Source organism: Pleurodeles waltl, chromosome 5, assembly GCF_031143425.1.
Source record: "Pleurodeles waltl isolate 20211129_DDA chromosome 5, aPleWal1.hap1.20221129, whole genome shotgun sequence".
Taxonomy (NCBI): Eukaryota; Metazoa; Chordata; class Amphibia; order Caudata; family Salamandridae; genus Pleurodeles; species Pleurodeles waltl.
In genome coordinates, this window is record NC_090444.1 from 1,434,410,709 (window position 1) to 1,434,430,049 (window position 19,341).

The following is a 19,341-nucleotide window of genomic DNA, read 5'->3' on the forward strand; positions in this document are numbered from 1 at the left end:
TATATCCAGGGTGAAAATAGGAAGACCCTGGCTTTTAAGGTTCACTACAGAAGATGTTTTCAATTAGGAAATACATGCCATTTTGCCAGTATGTTCCTCTAGTGTAGCACGTGCCTATCTAAGTGTGAAGGAGGAGGATTGCTTCTGCAAAACCAAGACTGTCACTTCCAGGGTTTTTATGAAGTTCATAAAAGTCACAAATCTATTTGAAAAATACAGGAGGAAAAGATTTCTGAATCCTCTAGAGAATTGTGAATTAGGCATGCAAAACAATGTCACCCACAACTCTGGTGGCATAGTTTTTCCGATCCCAGGCAAAATTATTGTTTCTTGTCCACATGATGCCTGTCCCATTAGCACCTATAACATTTTTGGAGGACATTTTTGGCAATCTGGAACGTCCTGGAATACTTTCGTAGTGATACTACAAATAGGATGCCTGAATTTACATTAAAAATGATTTTTCTGTTTAGGTGCACCATTACTCTTCAGCTTTCTTGCTGTTTATTTTCCTTAGCATTATGAAATCTGGTTTCATGTTCTGTCTTTGGGGATTCTTTGCTATGTCTCTGATGAGTTAGTATCTAGTTTCTTCTTCTCAGCTTCACTGTTTGTTGCATGCTTCCGTTTGTTCTGACTGACGTGTGAGGTGGCGGCTGGGTGACATGTTGTTTTTACATGTCACCAATATTGTAATTGATGGTTCATCTTATCATCTAGAAGATCAAGCTGATCAGGAGAGCCCGTGGATGACAGACTCCTCTATGTTCTATTCCTACTGGCACATGGGATTTATAGATTTTGTATGTCGTTTTTCTTCGACACCTCACAGTAACGATAGTCAATGCAATAATATGCCCCTGGTGTTGCTTTGTTGTTAAGGGTCCCTGAACAAAATCTGAAGGGCATTCTGTGGAATCTCTCCACCTTAATAAGTGGCACACGGGAAAGATATAAGCCGATACAGTGATTCCGACAATGCTTTTGCTGGAACATTCAACCAAACTTAAAACCATATTCAGCTTTTATAATAGTCACCTGCTTCGCCATCCATAGTGTGACACTCTGTACCAAGGCTTAGAAGAACATGGAATGTTTTCCAGCTGCAGTAGAAGTCTTCAATGTGTGGTGTTTATTAGTGCATGTTTACAGGTTTTATGAGACTTCTGTTTATATGGCACAGATAACTTACACACATAAAAGTTCAATAATGTCTTAATCAAATACGTACATATATATATATATATAGATTTAAATTAATTGTTTATCAAGACATTATTTGAAGAGTTAAGAACGGCTTTTGTGCTTATCGGACAATGAAACATAATGTATATTGCACTTAGGGCCTGTTTGTGATGTGGTCGGAGTGGTAGTACAAGTTAAAAGTATTATGTATCCAAAAATGTCGACTCTTTAAATTTCGGCAGGTCCAACCTGCTGTAAATTAACGCATTTATTGTATGATACTGGTTTTGTTGCTGCATGTTATTCCCCAGAAACTCTCGTAATAGGTACTATTAACCGCACTCAATAACGTACCCCGTGGTATAATTATTCATCAGGCGAGCTAATTAGCACCTACGCTCGTTTTCTGGGCCCTAGAAGAAAATAAGTCCGTAAACAATTATAGAGCCTCTTCCTCGATGTTTTAGGTGGAAGGGGTGACAGAAAATTAAATAACATTTAATCAGTACATAAGTAAATGAATATATAATTCTAAAGAATACTACAAAACAAAATTGTCTCTAGAAGTCTGTTTTAAATGGTGAATGGTGAAAGCGTACATTGTGTTGTGTCCTGCTTCTGAATGAAGCCAACGTATGTGGTGGGAAGATAGAATGATATCAAATCGATTGAAGGACATCGATACTAATTCTAGGAAATGTATTAAGCAAAGAACAGGAAATGTAATACGACACCTTACCTTAAAGTGGGCAGAAGCATTCCTAAACTTTTGTAGATCACTGCTCCAAGGACATACACGACAGATTCATCTAGTTCTAGGCGGAAAAGGGAAATACAGAATCATGAGCATATCCGCTGTCAACAATTACCCAAAAACATATGAATGTAAGATGAAAAATGTAATCAATGGTGGAAATCATGTGCCTGCAATTTGTATGTAGGTATTAAAAATGAGCGCATGCTATCGTCAAGAACTATGGCAACACAGACACCTTTTATAATTTTCTTTTCAACAACATAGTTCCCTTCCAAAGGATTCTTATCATTTGCTTGTTATTTTGTGAGGAGATGACGGGCAGGAGTGGGAGTGGAGGTGGTCTCTACTGTATCCTTGCACCAAACAATGGGCATTTGCAAGTTATTGAAAATCGAGTGGGAATAACATTTGGACCCCGTATTACAGGGTATATTTCGGAATTATGGAAATACAGAATACACGATTATGTATAAAATGTATATATACCACGTGACCATTACACAAAATACATTTATCAGATGCATTTAATTATTAATGGTATGGGCTCCGTGAGGAAGACGCAGAAATAAAATAAATAAAAGGCCTATAGGTATGTCTCTTTTTTTAAAGTCTGCTATATCTATTTTCCGTCTACATCATTTTTCCTACCCTGTATCTGTGCCTACTCAGGGTGTTAGGTAGCCCTTCTGCCTGGTAAAGCACTTACCCTAATGGGCAAGTGTGTTTCATACTCCTATAGATACTTGGTCGAAAGTGACTGCAGGTAAGTAAGGGAACAAACACCCGTTCTAGTAAAATAGCCACTTTTCCTAGCTGTTAGACTTTTCATCCTTGGCGTGGTCTCCCTTAACTTTTTGCCTCTGTTCCCCAGGTTGTTGATGTGTGCTGGACTCTGATTTTGCTGTTTTTGTTACTCTGGGCACTTTACCACTGCTAACCAGTGCTAAAGTGCAAGTGCTCCTGTTTAAATTATATGTAAGTGGTTCATCCATGATTGGCATATTTGAATTACTAGTAAGTCCCTAGTAATGTGCACTAGAGGTGCCAGGGCCTGTAAATCAAATACTACTAGTGGGCCTGCAGCACTGGTTGTGCCACCCACATAAGTAGTTCTGTAATCATGTCTCAGACCTACCACTGCAGTGTCTGTATGTGTATTTTTACACTGTAAATTCGACTTGGCAAGTGTACCCACTTGCCAGGCCTAAACCTTCCCTTTTCTTACATGTAAGGCACCCCTAAGGTAGGCCCTAGGTAGCCCCAAGGGCAGGGTGCAGTGTATGGATAAGGTAGGACATATAGTAATGTGGTTTATATGTCCTGACAGTGAAATACTGCCAATTTCGTTTTCACTGTTGCAAGGTCTGTCTCTCTCTCATAGGATAATATGGGGGCTACCTTTAAATATGATTAAAGTGTAGATTCCCCTAGAGAGTAGATGGACATGTGGAGTTTGGGATCCCTGAACTCACAATTTAAAAATACATCTTTTAGTAAAGTTGATTTTAAGATTGTGAGTTTGGAAATGCCACTTTTAGAAAGTGAGCATTTTCTTGCTTAAACCATTCTGTGACTCTGCCTTGTTTGTGGATTCCCTGTCTGGGTCAGTTTGACAGTTGGGTTGTTTTTCACCTCACACCAGACAGTGACACAAAGGGAGCTGGGGTGTGATCTGCATTCCTGATTAGCCATCTCTGCTAGGAGGGAGGGGTGGAGTGGTCACTCTCATCTGAAAGGACTGTGCCTGCCTCTGACAATGCTGTCTCCAGCCCCCTGGTGTGTGTCTGAGGCCTTGCCTGGGCAAGGCAGGATGTCACAAGAAGGTGTGAGTCCCCTTTGAAGAAAGGTGACTTCAAAGACTAAAATGGGTATAAGAAGGGCACCCAAACGTACAAACTTTAGAAACACTTCTGGAATCAAGGGGAACCTCTGCCTGGAGAAGAGCTGATCGCTGAGGAACAAGTGCTGCCCTGCCTGTGACTGTGCTTTGTGGAGCTTTCCTGCAGTGCTGCTTCTGCCAGAGTAAGAGGGCAAAGACTGGACTTTGTGTGCCTTCCATCTTGCAGAAGAAATCTCCAAGGGCTTGATGTAGAGCTTGCCTCCTGTTATTGAAGTCTCAGGGATAGCAAAGACTTCTTCCTGCCAGCACCTGGAGTCTCTGGAGAGACCCCTACTCTGCTCTGTGGTGCCCTTCCAGTTCCTGGGACCCTGAAAGGAGAGGCTGGCAGCCTAAGGACAAAAATACACGCACCGAGCACCGTGCGGAGAAAAGATCGACGCGAAACCGATCGCGGCTGAGAAAACGACGCGACGCCGGTTCCGCAGCTGAGAAACGACGCCGCAGGAAACGCGACCGAAAAACCGACGCCCGGAGCAGGAGAAACGACGCGCAGCATCGCTGACGGAGGCTGAGAGATCGCACCCTGCGCCGCGGGACTTTCGGATCGTCGTGTGGCTGGCTTTTTCAACGCGCACCGCCGTGCCGAGTTGTTTTCGACGCACACAGCCGTGCAGGGTTACTTTCGACGCACACCGCCCGTGCGGGGTTATTTTTGACGCAAACCAGGTACATTTTCACGCTAGCAGCGCTAGTGTGTTGTTACAACTACCTAAAGACTCTCTTTATTTTAAACCTTTAAAAAAATCATAACTTGACTTGTGTATGTTGGATTTTTGTCGTTTTGGTCTTGTTTTGTCTAGATAAATATTTCCTATTTTTCTAAACTGGTGTTGTGTCATTTTGTAGTGTTTTCATTAAGTTACTGTGTGTGTTGGTACAAATACTTTACGCCCAGCACTCTGAGGTTAAGCCTACTGCTCTGCCAAGCTACCAAGGGGGTAAGCAGGGGTTAGCTGAGGGTGATTCTCTTTTATCCTAACTAGAGTGAGGGTCCTTGCTTGAACAGGGGGTAACCTGACTGTCAACCAAAGACCCCATTTCTAACACTAGCCATACTTTTTCTCAACTTGTTCCTCAAATACAAAGTTTAGGGTCACCATTTTAGGGCTTTAACACCAGGGAGCTCCTTGTATAGTGACCCAGTGGGTACTCTAGAGTTCCTTAAGCTTTGAACACACTCCCCTGACTTATATGCAGTTTCTGTGCTCTCTAGTGCTGCTGTTATTAGAACTTTAGATAGCTGTCAGACTTAACTCATTGAGTTTGTAAATCTGTAAACTCAAAGACTTATCATATGTTTCTTCAGGAACCAGAATATCATACTTTAAATTTCCTGGAGGATACCGTTAGCGATCACAATGGTGGGACAAACACGCAAACAATTACAATTGATGATTTAATTTTAGCAGAACTTCCCTCTTCAACACCATACTAATAATACAACATTTGAAAATGTCTTTCCAGAGCATGCTGGGCCCTTACACCCTAACACCTCCAAACGTTTTGAGGCTGTCTGTAGTTAATGGAAGGACAGGTGTGTAAGAGAACAATAAATGAGGGGAAGACAGCACCCCTGAGATGCACAACAACCTCCTGATTAGACAGACACTGCCCAAGAGAGTACTCACTTACTCCATAAATGGAGGAGGAGATATTTTAATTCCAAGAAAGGAAAAGTACTGACACAAACGGTGGCAACTAAACAGAGTTATAAAGGGAGGTGTTTGTCACCTGGAAGCAAAGACATAGAGAAGAGACTAGGAGAGGTATCAAGCCCATGGAAGAATACATGGCATCTCAGGAGCAGGAATCACTTGTGCATTCCACCAGAAGGATGCCAGCTCGTCACTCACAGTTGGCAACTTTAGATAAAGAGAGGATCAATATAACAAATAAACTGAATATTTTGACCATGTTACCGTCAATCCACTAAATGCAGACATCGCGGAGAACACCAATGAGAGTACAGCGAATGCCAACAAGGAGATCATGGATTTTTGACATTCATATCAGCTTTTCCATGGAGAAGCAACAAAGTAAGATTGCAAAATCGAACAGAGAGTGTCTTTCGAAAGTGAATCAATCATTCTAAATGCTTTGAGAGACCTGAAAAATAAGAGGAAAGTATTCTTCTTTGAGGGATCACTTGAAAGAGTCTCCAGAGGCAGATATGTCAGATTAGGATGCAGGACTTGAGAGTGGCTGGATTTCACAGAGAGCGTAACACAATTCTGTAGTTGACATCACACGTGAAACCGTTTCAGATCGGAGACAACTATAACCATTCCTGCTGTAACTGTGGCAGCCTGGGGGATCCCGAGTTTGTCCGTTTGCTAAAGAAGGTTCTTTCAGCTGAAACCAACACAGAATTCAGAATTTCCAGCGTAATTTGCCTTAGTAGTTGACTGAATTGCAAACGTGAACTGGCCTGCCCGAAAGAGATAAAAACTGGAACTGCTTGCACTAGCCAAGAAAAATCAAAATGTTCACTATGACATTTGTACAATGACAACATTTCTAGAGTTTTGTGGAGAGATCGTTGTGACAATTGGCATTATTTTCTCCAAGGATGAGTTACACAATACAATAGAAGCGTCGCTCACAAAATCTGTTAAACACAAAGAGAGGATTCATATTTTGCAAAAGGTTTGCACAATACTTTCTGGATAAATGCTTTCTATTCCTTCAAGTTCTTTTCAAGCAACATAAGTCTGGATGATTTTGTATGTCGCATGTTCACGAAACCATTTAATAGCCTTCGAGAAACACTTAGGCCCATATTTATACATTTTTAGCACCGCATCTGCATCATTTTTGGACGCAAAATCGGCCCAAACTTACAAAATACATAGGCCCATATTTATACTTTTTTAGCGCCACATTTGCGTCATTTTTTGACGCAAAAGCGGCGCAAACTTGCAAAATACAATTGTATTTTCTAGGTTTGTGCCGTTTTTGCATCAAAAAGCGGCACAAATGCAGCACTAAAAAAAGTATAAATATGGGCCATATTTTGTAAGTTTGCGCCAATTTTGTGTCAAAAAAACAACGCAGCTGCGGTGCTAAAACAGTAAAAATATGGGCCTTATTCTTTGAATAATTTGGCGTATAATGCACTAATATTGAATTAATTTTAGTACTTTTCGAGATACTTCCGGGCTTCACTAACAAATCATTTTCAGCCAGTGCTTAATTTGTGACTGTGGTTTCCAGTGCTGGGCACCGGCACTTATTTTTCTTTCTCAAGCGTTTACTGCGAGCAAAAGACACATATGGGAGAGACGGAGGAACAGAAAAATGAAAAAGCGTCACAATGGGAGAAAGCAGAAAGCTGCAAGAGTGAGCTGAAGGGACATGGAGTGGCTGTAAATGGAGTGAAGAGGCCCGAGATGGCTTCAAGATTACGCTGCCTTTAGTATTCTGTGCTCGCATATTTAATTGCAGCAGCCGCGTGTTTCAGAGGAGGTCCTTTGCACCGGCACGTTTTTATTTACAAATTATGCACTGTTTTCAGCTGATCAGAGACCCAGTCACTTTCACAATAGCCATCAAAAGAGCGTAGGGCCACACATCAATTTATAGGCACATATGAGGGTAACAGGCCTCCAGGAATGCTAAAGGTACGGGACCGAGATGCACATAAATTAATTCGAAAAATTGTGATATATTTTAGAGATTTAAAGAGAAGTAGTACAGGAGCTGCAAGATATAGGCATCATCATAGACGTGTAGGCCTAAAAAAAGATTCAGCTAAAAGCTTGGGATGGCAATATGCCTAGAGACTCAGGCACAAATGGATTAACAAAGCACAGCCCCCTATCCACTGGCCTTGCATGATTACGTCCTGTGAGCAGACACAATGGACCTTGGCGATACCACAATTGGCTTACATCGGGCATATTTAAAGGTGCAATGGGGATCACAAATTACATTTTGCTTGACCTTACTGAAGTTCTTTTCAACTCTATATTTTGACTCACACCCCCTTTCTCTTGCTCCCACAGGTGAACATGTATAAGAGATGTTTATGGGCAAACCCTCAGACAGTATGTAAAACAATGCCAATAGAAAATTTGCAGAAAACTGATTAACAATTAGTAGTTTTATCACTCTCTGCTAGTGGTATGATGAATTATGTGGATATTAGTGTACGGAATCTGCTGTTTGATAAATTCCTGATCTATGACTTTTAAAGAAAGCAACCCGTCCGTGAAGAATTAGAATAATTGGTTAAATAGAAATTAGGACTTGAAGCATCTGAATGGGAATGTCCCAGATCATATTCCTGACTACTCCATGCGAATTTCTGCAATATGTGAGTATCACTGTATATATGCATTTGCACTTAAATTATACAGCAATGGAGGATCATATTCTGTGACGAAATCATGTTACAAGGAAAGGGAAATTATGCAGCATATTATATGGCATTATTGCACCACAATTTTAACATTATTATGAACATATTGATATGTAAGAGATTCCAGTGCTGCAAAAATAAACAGTTTTCTTAAGTAAGAAAACTTAACATGTTCAGGGACCTGTTTGGTCTCACCAACAAACTAACAGGACTTTATTGATACTGACATTTCAACTTCCTAGGATGAACACAATTTTGAACGTTCTTTCTAAAATGAAAGCTATGCCTAATTTCTTCGGCACATCTCAGTTATGTTCTAAAATGTGTCTTCAGTTCAGCTTTGCCTTGTGCTTCTACTGCATGCCTTCTTTCCAGTGAAAGAATAATCATACAGGACAATATGGCATATGTGTCACTTTTATATACATGTTTCAATAGAAAGTACTTTGGAAATTAAGTCACCACACCTTAGGAAGAGTTGCAATATAGCTGCAAACATGGCGCAAAACATCTTCCTGCATCTCCTGAGCATGTTTCACATACTCTCTCCAGTCTTAATGCTTTGGAACACTCACCTATATTCCACCCCCACTGAATTCTTCAGGTTCTATGTCCTCCAGTTTGATTCTTGTGGCACCAATCTCTGAAGCATCAGATTACCAGCCTCTCCAACAAGCCCCTGATCTGGAAGTCTCAGGATCATTGTTGCCATAACATGGCATCGTTGGGTCTCAGCAGTGGTAGTGGCTGTAAATGCTGTCTGACACCCTCGCTGTTCCACTCCAATAAGTGAGGGTTGTTTCACACATTTTCCCCTTTAAAGTATACAAACTCTCTAATTCCTTGCTAGATTAGGTTGTTTCCATTAGTCGGCTATGATTTGGCAGGTACTGTTGAGATGGTAAGTGGCAGATGAGGGGCCACAGCAATGAAACCGTCAGTTTAACAGACACTGGTGTTCACCATACTTAAGTCATTCTTAGGTAATCATGCACCCTTTAACAGATAATGCTGCCTTCTTGCATCTTGCTTCATCCTACTAAAATATACAGTGAGAAAGTCATCCTTTTAGCCCTGTTAACCCCCATTCTTTTTTTTTAATGATACTGGTGGCAACTGACTCTGACTGTGCCCCGGGATATGCTAACCAGGCCCAGTGCCAGTGTTTTGATTGAAAAGGTATATGGTAATTAGGTACAACATAATAGGACAAGGAGGATTCAAACGAACTACAATTCTGTAATATGCCCTTGTGAGATAAGAAACTGCCCATTTCTTTTTTCCCCATGAGAGATACCTAGCTCCATAGGCTAACATCAGAATATTTGATGTATAGATATTGCTAGGTAGGAGCTAAAAATATCATTACAGGACTTTAAAGATTGGTAATGATATATCCAACAACTTGCTACTGTTGAATTTATCATAGCTAATACAGAAGAGAAATTATAGGACTTTATTTGCTGTGAGCCAAAATCCAGTCTTCTAGTAGCGTCTCCTGATTGGTTAGCCTTAACAGGCTTAGACAAGCTGCTTTGATGAGGTGATGAGTGGCCTGAATAGGGCAGAGGTATCTGGTGGGGGGAGCTCTGCAGCTGCAGAGAACAAGCCAGGAAGAGGGCTGAGTAAATCAAACTGGTGTTCAAAGAGACCAGGGCAGTAAGGAATGCCAGCCAGGTCTAACCCCTCTTCCTGTACCACCCAGCCAGATTGCAGGCCCAGGAATGTAATTTACAGAAGGTCTGGAGGGGAGTGTTAATGGAAGTGAGCTTCACCAGTAGGTTTGTTTAGGCAGGACTTGCTCTCCTGGAGAAGAATCCCTCATCTTGAATTTTAAAGTACTGTGCTTTGTGGGACAAGAATATGCCACACCTTTGGAGGAAGCTGTCATGTCCTTGGGTGGCACACTGTACCTAATTGGACAGGGGTGCCCCCCTGCTTGTCACCCCAGATTTTTTAATAAACTTGTGAGAGCTTACTTAGCAACTCAGATCTGCTGCCTGAAACTACAAGCAAAAGAAAGACTGCCATGCTGGAACCGTGGTCTGCACCCCAAAGAATTGCACTCTGAAGGACTGCTCCAGTTGCACACTGGGAACCACAGCCCCGAGGACTGTGCCATGTTTCCAAAAGGGCTAAGGAGTGGACTCCCTGAAAGCAACAGAATAACAGAGTTTCCCTGCACCATCACCCACAAGAAGTCCCCAGCCTGAAGTGCTGATAGTGGACTTTTAAGGATTTGTCCAGATGCATTGTAGGAGTTGTAGTACAAACTTCTAAGGACCATCTCAGACCTTCTAGACCCTTGGATTTGTGTTTTGGACACTTTGAACCCTCAAGGGTAACTTCAAGAACATGTTCCAGAAGTTTGGATCAATGTAAAAAAAGCTCCATAAGTGGACCAACCCGACGTCAAGAGTCAAGCTAATTACTTTCAACAGCGACCCAGACAGGATTTCAGGTTTGTCCCGCTGAAAGCCCTGAGGCTCCAGACTTAGCCGATTTGCAGAGAAGCAATCTGATGACATTGCATAAAAATTGGTCTACTTCAGAGGGCAGCACAACGCCAAGAGAAAATCCTCCAGAAAACTTTCCAAAGTCTAAAGGTAAAATTTTGACCCGGGCCTCCCTCTTAGTGTTTCCGACCAGGGCTCCATTGCGGTCGGCCTCAAACTTTGTCTTTTTCCCGATCAAACGTGACCAGATGTCCCAAGTTGGCGCTATCAGATTTTAGGCACTAAAAAGTGATCCATCTTTAAAAATTCATATCTCTGGTTCCCCATATTCAATTTTTGTCATTTTGGTGTAATTGTAAAGATACAACTATTTCCTATTTTTATAAATAGGTGTGGGATTTTTATTGTATGTTGTGTCTTACTTATTTATTGTATTGGTGTTTTTAAATGCTTTACATACCTGTGTTCTGAGTCAAGCCTGCCTGCTTGCAGACAGCTACCAATAGTTGACACAATGCTAATCTATGGAGACCTTAACTGGATCTTACATTGTGTTGGTGGCCTTATTTCTATTGGTAGGTGCATACTTACCCCTACTAATAATCAATCTACTATAGAAAGTAGATTTAAATACATTATTTGACACTAAAGCAACAGCATCAAACCAATTGAACCAGAGTTATGAATTTTAATGTTTAAGGTAAAATGATGTGCCTAAAAGATTAAATCACCAACCATGGACATCTAGTCATGCAACACCGGGCCAAAGTAAAAAAATATGTCTGACCGTGATAGAGCGCAACTCAGATACAAAAAATGGATTGGACATGATTTGTGCTTATCTTGGAACTTAAAAGAAATTTCAAGAAAAATGTTCTGAGAAGGTAGAAGTTCAGGAGGTCAAGGCTGCAGGCAGTGCCCACGTGGGTGTCATTGTTGGGGAGCCACTGGATGAAGTTGTGGTGAAGATTGACATATTCTGACTTAGACTCTTTTTTGGAAGTCAGAGATTTCCAGCAGAAAAAGGCTGGAGGCTGTAACTGACAAGGCTTCCACAAGGACAGTTACTCCTTCTGGGAAGTACTATTGAACAGGATTTGCTGCTGTGGAGAAGAACGTGCTGATTGGCGATGCACCTTGGCCGGATAGACAAGCAGATTGATCACTGTCTCCTCTTGGATTCTTGGATTGAGATTTTAGTTATTTGGGAAGTGTTAGCACCAATCACAACTGCCCAGTACTGGGAGGTACCACTTGGAGGGTTGGGAGTCACTAAGACTGGGTTCAAGATAGATGGAGCATTTTCTGTCCCTGAGGCTCTGATCAGGAGGACAGCCAATTAGCCTTTGGAGTCACTCTGGTAATCCTTGGTTCAAGCAGTTGAACAGGGCTCAAGCAGCAGGGCAGGCCCCTAAGGGTCCAAGACAGGCACTGGGCAGCAGAACAGTCCTTCCTGGTGCAGCAAAACAGTCCTCTGAAGAACAAAGTAGGCCACAGCAGCAGGCAGTCCTCTGAGAGTCCTTCTGCAGGTACACAAAGTGAACTGAAGATTGGGTCTTAGAGCCCTATTTTTATCACTGAGTCCTATTTTTCTTTGAAGTAGGAACTATTTCTAGAGAATTCTCTTTGAAATGTTTGGAGTTTCCTGCCTTCCCTGCCCTTACTTCATGCTGGCTGTATGAACAAGGAAGTGGTGTCAAGCCCTTTGTGTGAAGGCAGTGCACACCCTATTGATTTACAAGTGGAATTGTGCCCAGCTCCACCCCTCACCTTGCCAGTGATGGCCCACCCAGGAACACCTGATCCCTCTATTGCATGGATATTTGAGAGGAATAAATAAAGTCCAACTGCCCACTACATCCAGCCATGTGACACAGGAACAGGCTGTAGGCAGAAAATAGCTAGGCCTGGGAAATGGCAACTTTCTAAAAGTGGCATTTTCAAAATTGTAACTTGAAATATGACTTTACCATTATATTAAATTACATTTTCTTAGACATCAAACATGACATTTGTATAGCGGTATGTCTCTCAGTAGTAAAAAATTTGTGAGTTTTTCACTATCAGGGAATGTAAAACTTAAAAGCACATCTCCAACCTTTTAATTATAATGCACCTGTCATTTGGGCTACCTAGGGCCTACCTTAGGGGTAAAGTATATGTAATAATAGTGGAGTTGAGGGCTTACTAAGGGGGTTATTTTGGCAAGTCAAATTGACAGTTTAAAATGGCATTCAGGCTGCAATGGCAGACCTGAGACATGAGTTTTAAAAGTATTTAAGTGGGTGGCACAATAAGTGCTGCAGGGCCACTAGCCACATCGATGGGCAGACTTAAGAGCCTCTTGATATTGTATACCACTTTGCTAGGGACTGATAAGTAAATAAAATAAGCAAATCAGGTGTAAGCCAATTTTACCATGTTTTAGCATAGGCACTTTACCACTGGTTAGCAGTGGTGAAGTCAAAGATTTGTAAGGCCAGCAAATGCAAATTCAGAAAAATAGGAGGGTGTAGGCAAAAAGTTTGAGGGAAGACCACCTTAAGGCTGACATGTTTACCACTGATCCCAAATTCTTATCTTCATAACTCCCCACCAATGTGTGCCACAAATGTCCTTCTATGAAGGAACCATATTGATAGGGTTATGTGTAAAGATCTTGTGTACCACGCTCCAACACCTCAATCTTTCAACTTCCTCCATGAGTCTATATCTACTGTTATCATTGTCATAACTGCCTCTGTTCCTCTCTGCCATTTGTGGTGACCCTGAGCTACCTCCCTTTGTAGTTAACAGCCAAGTTGGTGTCCGTCTCAATGCCTGATCAGTAACTGAAATTGACTATAAAATACATGATCTCATCCTTGCCTACACCTTCCACTTTATAGTCACCAATGAAGCATGGTTCGAAACTTCTTATTTGCCTGACTTAAATAATTTTCTCCCTTTAATTACATTTAATTACATTATCCTAACCAAAATTAAGGAACTTGGCAAATAAAATCTAGTTATATTGATTTACAGTCACTCACTCTCATGGTAACATAGGTGTATTCACAATCGTCATATTTAATTTACTTGTAAGTCCCTTGTAAAGTGGTATGCCATATACCCAGAGGCTGTAAATTAAATTCTACTAGGTGGCTTGCTCACTGAATGTGCCATCATCTCAAGCAGCCCTGTAAACATGTCTCAAGCTGCTATTTCAGGGCCTGTGTGCACACTTTGACTGCCACTTTGACTTGGCTTTTAAAACCTCTTGCCAAACCTAAAAACGTCCCTTTTATTACATAATTGTCACCCATAAGGTAGGCCCTAGGCAGCCCATAGGACAGGGTGCTATGGAAGTAAAAGGCAGGACATGTACTTTTAAGTTTTACATGTCCTAGTAATGAAAAGCACCTAAAGTCATTATCATTGCTGTGAGGCCTACCCCTCTCATAGGCTACCATTGGAAATTGCTTAATGCATGTTTAAACTGTAATTCCTGATCAGAAAGGAGTAGCTAAATCAGGTTTCATATCATTGGAACAGTAATGATTAATCCTCTTTACTGGTGAAGTCAGACGTATTATTGCTATTTTAGAAATGCCACTTTTAGAAGTTGGCATTTCTCTGCTCAAACTGCTCTGTGTGCCTGACAGCCTCTCACCAATATAACTCTACACTGGTCTGGGTGACAGCTACATGTGTGCATTCCCCCCCTCCACCCCCAGAGGGCCACAACATAGGACACTCAACTACCTATGGGTCTTCCTGGGCAGAAGGATGGGAGGGTTTCACACTTACACTTCAAAGGGTAGTGGCCTGACCCCACACAAAGGGGTGATTACCCCAAACTGATAGTCTGGAGTCAGAGCTGGGATAAAATGGGAACTGTGCACTTCAAGGAGCTGGCTTTGAAGTCACCCCCACTTCAAAGGCACTTTTTTGGTATAAGTACTGGTGCTCTGACCCCCTGAAATAAGGTGACTACTGGACTTGGAAAGAACTCTGATGGAGCCCAGACTGCGGTGCTGTAAGGATTGCTACTCTGCATGGACTAACTGTTCCAAGGAACTGCTTCTCTGCGTTGCTTCCATGACTGCTGATCTCTGCGTTACTGAGGACAAGGACTGGACTCATCCTGCTGAAACAGAGAGATTATAAGGGCTTGCTGGCTTGCCCCATGTTCTCCTACAGTCTCAGGGACATCAAAGACTGCCTGCAACTCTCATCATGCTGCTGGACTCTGCCATCTGTGAGTTCAACCCTTGTGTAAGGTGCCCCCACCAATCCTGGTCCTCTGAAGTGGGCTCTGCAGCTGATTCCTGCAAAAATTTACGCATTGCAACAAGTAGGTGTATAATTTCACCACATCGCCATTCAATGCCAATGCAGAGGCTGCTCAACCACATAGGATTCACAGCCTGCCGGGCTTGGTGACGATTGGCATGGCTCGATCACAATGCATTGCATTAACTTCAATGGAGCTCGTCGGTGATGCAGGACCCACTTTACACAGCTTGACAGAGATGCAGTGGATTCTCGATGTCGACCAAAGCTCCATACAAGGAACTTTGTTAGTGGGACCTTTCAGGGTCATTTAGCCGGTCTGTCGTCCACTGCGAGCGGCCTGAACTTTGGATTTTCACTGGTCCCTCACGACCTCAAGTAACCTTTTGACAGCTAGTGACTTCTAAGCAATATTTCATATTTAATCTTTAAAAATTAATTTCTTGACTTTTACTGACCTGAGTTTTGTCATTTTATTCTTGTTTTACTCAGATAAAAATTATCTTTGTATCTAAACCTGTGTGGAGCCTTTTTGTGTTTTTTCATTGTTTAACTTTATGAGTGTGTTGCACAAAACCTTTACACATTGCCTCTTAAGTTAAGCCTGACTGCTCTGTGCCCAGATACCAGAGGGTGAGCACAGGTTAAGTGTGTATCTGACTTACCCTGACTAGGATTGTGGTCACTGCTGGGACAGGGTGCAAATCTCTACCAACTAGCGACCCAACTTCTAACAGTGATCCTTAGACCAAATTCATCCCTCCTGGGGCTATCGAAAGATTTTTGGGAAAGTCTGCTTCACCAACAAAGAAGAAGCTGTATGACACTATTTGCTGTACCACGCATTTTCCCAAGGACTCCAACCCACCAACACAAATCTGTTTCATTTTCATTCTAATCAAATTGAAAGTTAACACAGAAAAAAGTTGCTACCACGTAATCGCGTTTTCCTGTTGCCTTTTTTACACTCAGGTGTATTTTTAACTATTTACTAGCATAAATGCAAGGTGATAATTGTTTTCAGTGTCATCAATAGAGACATCCGGTGTTAGGAAAGTTTTAGTTCAGTGAGGTAGTGGTGAAAGAATTGTTGCATGTGGAAAACAAGTAAACTGGTTAGAAAATGAGTAGTTTTCAAATCTAATCCAAGAGATAAAGTAATCAGACTCTACTTATGTCTGTTACTAAACAATATATTAAAGGGAGACTTTGAATATGGTTATCAAAGGTTATCTAAACTGCGGCCCTCAACCTCCTGGACCTCTCAGCCGCGTTCAACACTGTCTTCCACCACACCCTACACTCACTCCTCAGCAATGCAGGAATCCATGACAGATCCCTGGACTGGGTCACCTTCTATCTCACCGGCAGACCCCAGAGAGTCCGCCTCCCCCATTCCGCTCGGAGGCCACAAAAATAATCTGCGGCATACCCGAGGGTTCGTCCCTCAGCCCGACCATCTTCAATGTCTACATGGCCCGCTCTCTAACATCACCCGATCCCACAACCTCAACATCATCTCATATGCCAACGACACCCAGCTGATCCTCTCCCTCACTAAGGACTCCGCCAAGACCAACCTCCACAAAGGAATGAAGGCCATCCCCGAATGGATAAAGAACAGCTCCCTCAAACTCAATTCCGGCAAGATGGAAGTCCTCATCTTCGGCTCCGCCCCCTCCGCATGAGATGACTCCTGGTGACCTGTCACTCTTGGAGACGCTCCGACCCCCAGTGACCACGCATGCAACCTAGGATTCATCTTGGACTCCTCATTATCTATGACCCAGAAAGTTAACGCCATCTCCTCCTCCTTCTTCAACACCCTCCGCATGCTCCGAAAGATCTACAAATGGATACCCACCGAAACCAGAAGAACAGTCACTCAAGCCCTCGTAAGCAGCAAACTGGACTATGGCAATGCCCTCTACGCAGGAACTACGGCCAAACTCCAGAAGAGGCTGCAACGCATCCAGAACGCCTCTGCACGCCTCATCCTGGCCATCCCCTGCCACTGCCACATCACAGACCACCGGAGAAACCTGCACTAGCTCACAGTCAACAAAAGAATCACATTCAAACTCCTCACACACGCTCACAAAGCACTGCACAATACCGGACCAGAATACCTCAACAGATGGCTCTCCTTCTACACCCCAACCAGACATCTCTGCTCCGCCGCCCTCGCAACGGTCCCATGCGTCAGCAGAACTAATACCGGTGGTAGTCATTCTCGCACCTCGCTGCCAAAACGTGGAACACTCTTCCCACCCACCTGCGCCAGACCAAAGACCTCCTTATCATCAGCAAACTTCTCAAGACCTGGCTGTTCAAGCAGTAGCAGCAACTCCCCCCTGCATCCCCCCCTCAGCACCTTGAGACCCTCACTGGTGAGTAGTGCGCTTTACAAATTCCTGATTGATTGATTGAAGGATATTGCCAGTGTGGTTTATTTCATCTCTAAACCAACAAGGGTTTAATTTACAGTGAAGTAGAAATAACGCGGTACAACTAAAGCCCTTTCCTGGTTTGAAGAGGAGATAGTCCAGTTTAAGAAAGCACTCAGCCACAAATTGTGGTTTGTCAATGGCAGAGCAGTCCTGAGCTATACAGGATAATTGGAAAGGTCAATCAGCAGCATAACATGTTGTTAAGTATATGAATAGGTAGAAGTTCCCATCAATTGGCTTAGAAACCTTGAGTGCATTGCATAAATAAGATTCTCAAGGACTTCAGCAGTTGGTCTATAATGACTTTCAGAGGTCATGTACAGCACATGCACAAAACAATGGTGAAAAACCTGAGCAAGGTATGCCTGTGATTTCTTTTTTTTCCCGGGATGAAGTATGCAAACCTCTAGAGAACTGAAACATTGTTGAAAGCATCTGAAGTAGATATTCTCTATAATGCATTTTATAAATAATATACAGGGGTGAGATTAATATATTCACGTGCTGTTTATGACTATTGGCAAGATTAGTGGCATACCAGAGTCCAGGGGAGGTAGGCGCCTTAGCCTTATAATACGAAGTCAATTGAAGGGGAAAGATCTGGAACAACGCATACAGAACCATGCCTGCATTTTTCATTCAAGCGGAATGACGCTTGCCTGAAAAATGCAGGCCTTTTTCTCTGCCTTAACCATGCATGTGCTGAACAACACACAGTGCGGTTAAGGCAGAGAAAAGGGAAGATCCGTCAGGAGAGGACGTGGTCAGGTAAGTGGGGCTGGGGCAGGGTTGGGGGTAGCTTTTGGGGTTGGGGCAGAGGGTGAAGGGTTTGCGGTGGTTAGTTTAAAAAAAAATTTTTTTAAGGGATGCGGTGGGAGGGTCGGTACTATGGCTTTTAGGGCGGGGTGGGGGGTCAGGGTTATTTTGTTTTTAGGGGTGGGGTAGGGGGTCTGGGTAATTTTGTATTTGGGGGTTGGGGATCAGGTTTTTGGGAGGTTAGAGTAATTTTGTATTTAGGGTGGGTGGGGGGTCAGGTTTTTAGGGGCAGGGTGGGGGGTCAGGGTAATTTTGTATTTGGGGGTTGGGGTAATTATGTTTTAAGGGAGGGTGGGGGTGAGTTTTTAGGGGTGGTGAAATTTTGTATTTAGGGTGGGTGTTGGGGCTGGGTTCTTAGGGGCGGGGTTGGGGTAAGTTTGTATTTAGGGTGGGTGGGGGCGGTTTATTAGGGATGGCGAGATGGGGTCATTTTGCATTAAGGGCAGGGGTAGGTTTTTAGGGGTGGGTGGTCGGGTAATTTTGTATTTAGGGCAGGTGGGGGGGTCAGGTTTAAGGGGCAGTGTGTGGGGTTTGGGTAATTTTGTATTCAGGGCAGGTGGAGGGTCGGGCTTTTAGGGGCAGGGGTGGGGGGTTGGGGTAATTTTGTATTCAGAGCAGGTGGGGTTCAGGTTTTTAGGGGCGGTGTGGTAGGTTGGGGTTGTTTTGTATTTAGGGTGATTGGGGGCAGGTTATTAGGGGTAGGGGAGCGGGGGTCTGGATAATTTTGTATTTAGGGTGGGGTGGTTTATTAGGGGTGGGGTGTTGGGGTAATTTTGTATTCAGGGCTGGCGGGGGGTCACGTTTGTAGGTACAGGGCGTGGAGGCAGGGTAATTTTGTTTTTAGGGGGTGGGTAGTTTTATTTTTGGGGGTATGGGTCGGTTTTAGGGCTCAGGGTGGTTGGGGGTGTCAGGGCAGGTTTTAAAGGTGCGGGTCGGGGTACTTCTGTTTTTAGGGGTGGGGGGTCGGGTCAATTTTTTTATTTAGGGGTTGGGTTGTTTTATTTTTGGGGTGGGGGTTGGTTTTAGGGCTCAGGGTGGGTGGAGGTACCAGAGTAGTTTTTAAGGGTGGGGGGTCGGGGTACTTCTGTTTTTAGGGTGGGGGTGGCATGCGACAACCACACATGTCGTTTCCACACATGCCT

The 19,341-nt window shown here is 43.1% G+C and overlaps 1 protein-coding gene across 14 annotated transcripts in view; it reads right to left on the reverse strand.

Moving 5' to 3' along the window:
- The window catches only part of ADGRB3 (adhesion G protein-coupled receptor B3), a 1,499,072-nt gene that overhangs the window by 612,859 nt on the left and 866,872 nt on the right, over window positions 1–19,341 (reverse strand). For all 14 annotated transcript variants that reach the window (XM_069235737.1, XM_069235727.1, XM_069235726.1 and 11 more), the window contains one exon: window positions 1,925–2,000. In XM_069235737.1, coding sequence (XP_069091838.1) covers window positions 1,925–2,000 — 76 coding nt within the window. The remainder of the gene's footprint in view (window positions 1–1,924; window positions 2,001–19,341) is intronic.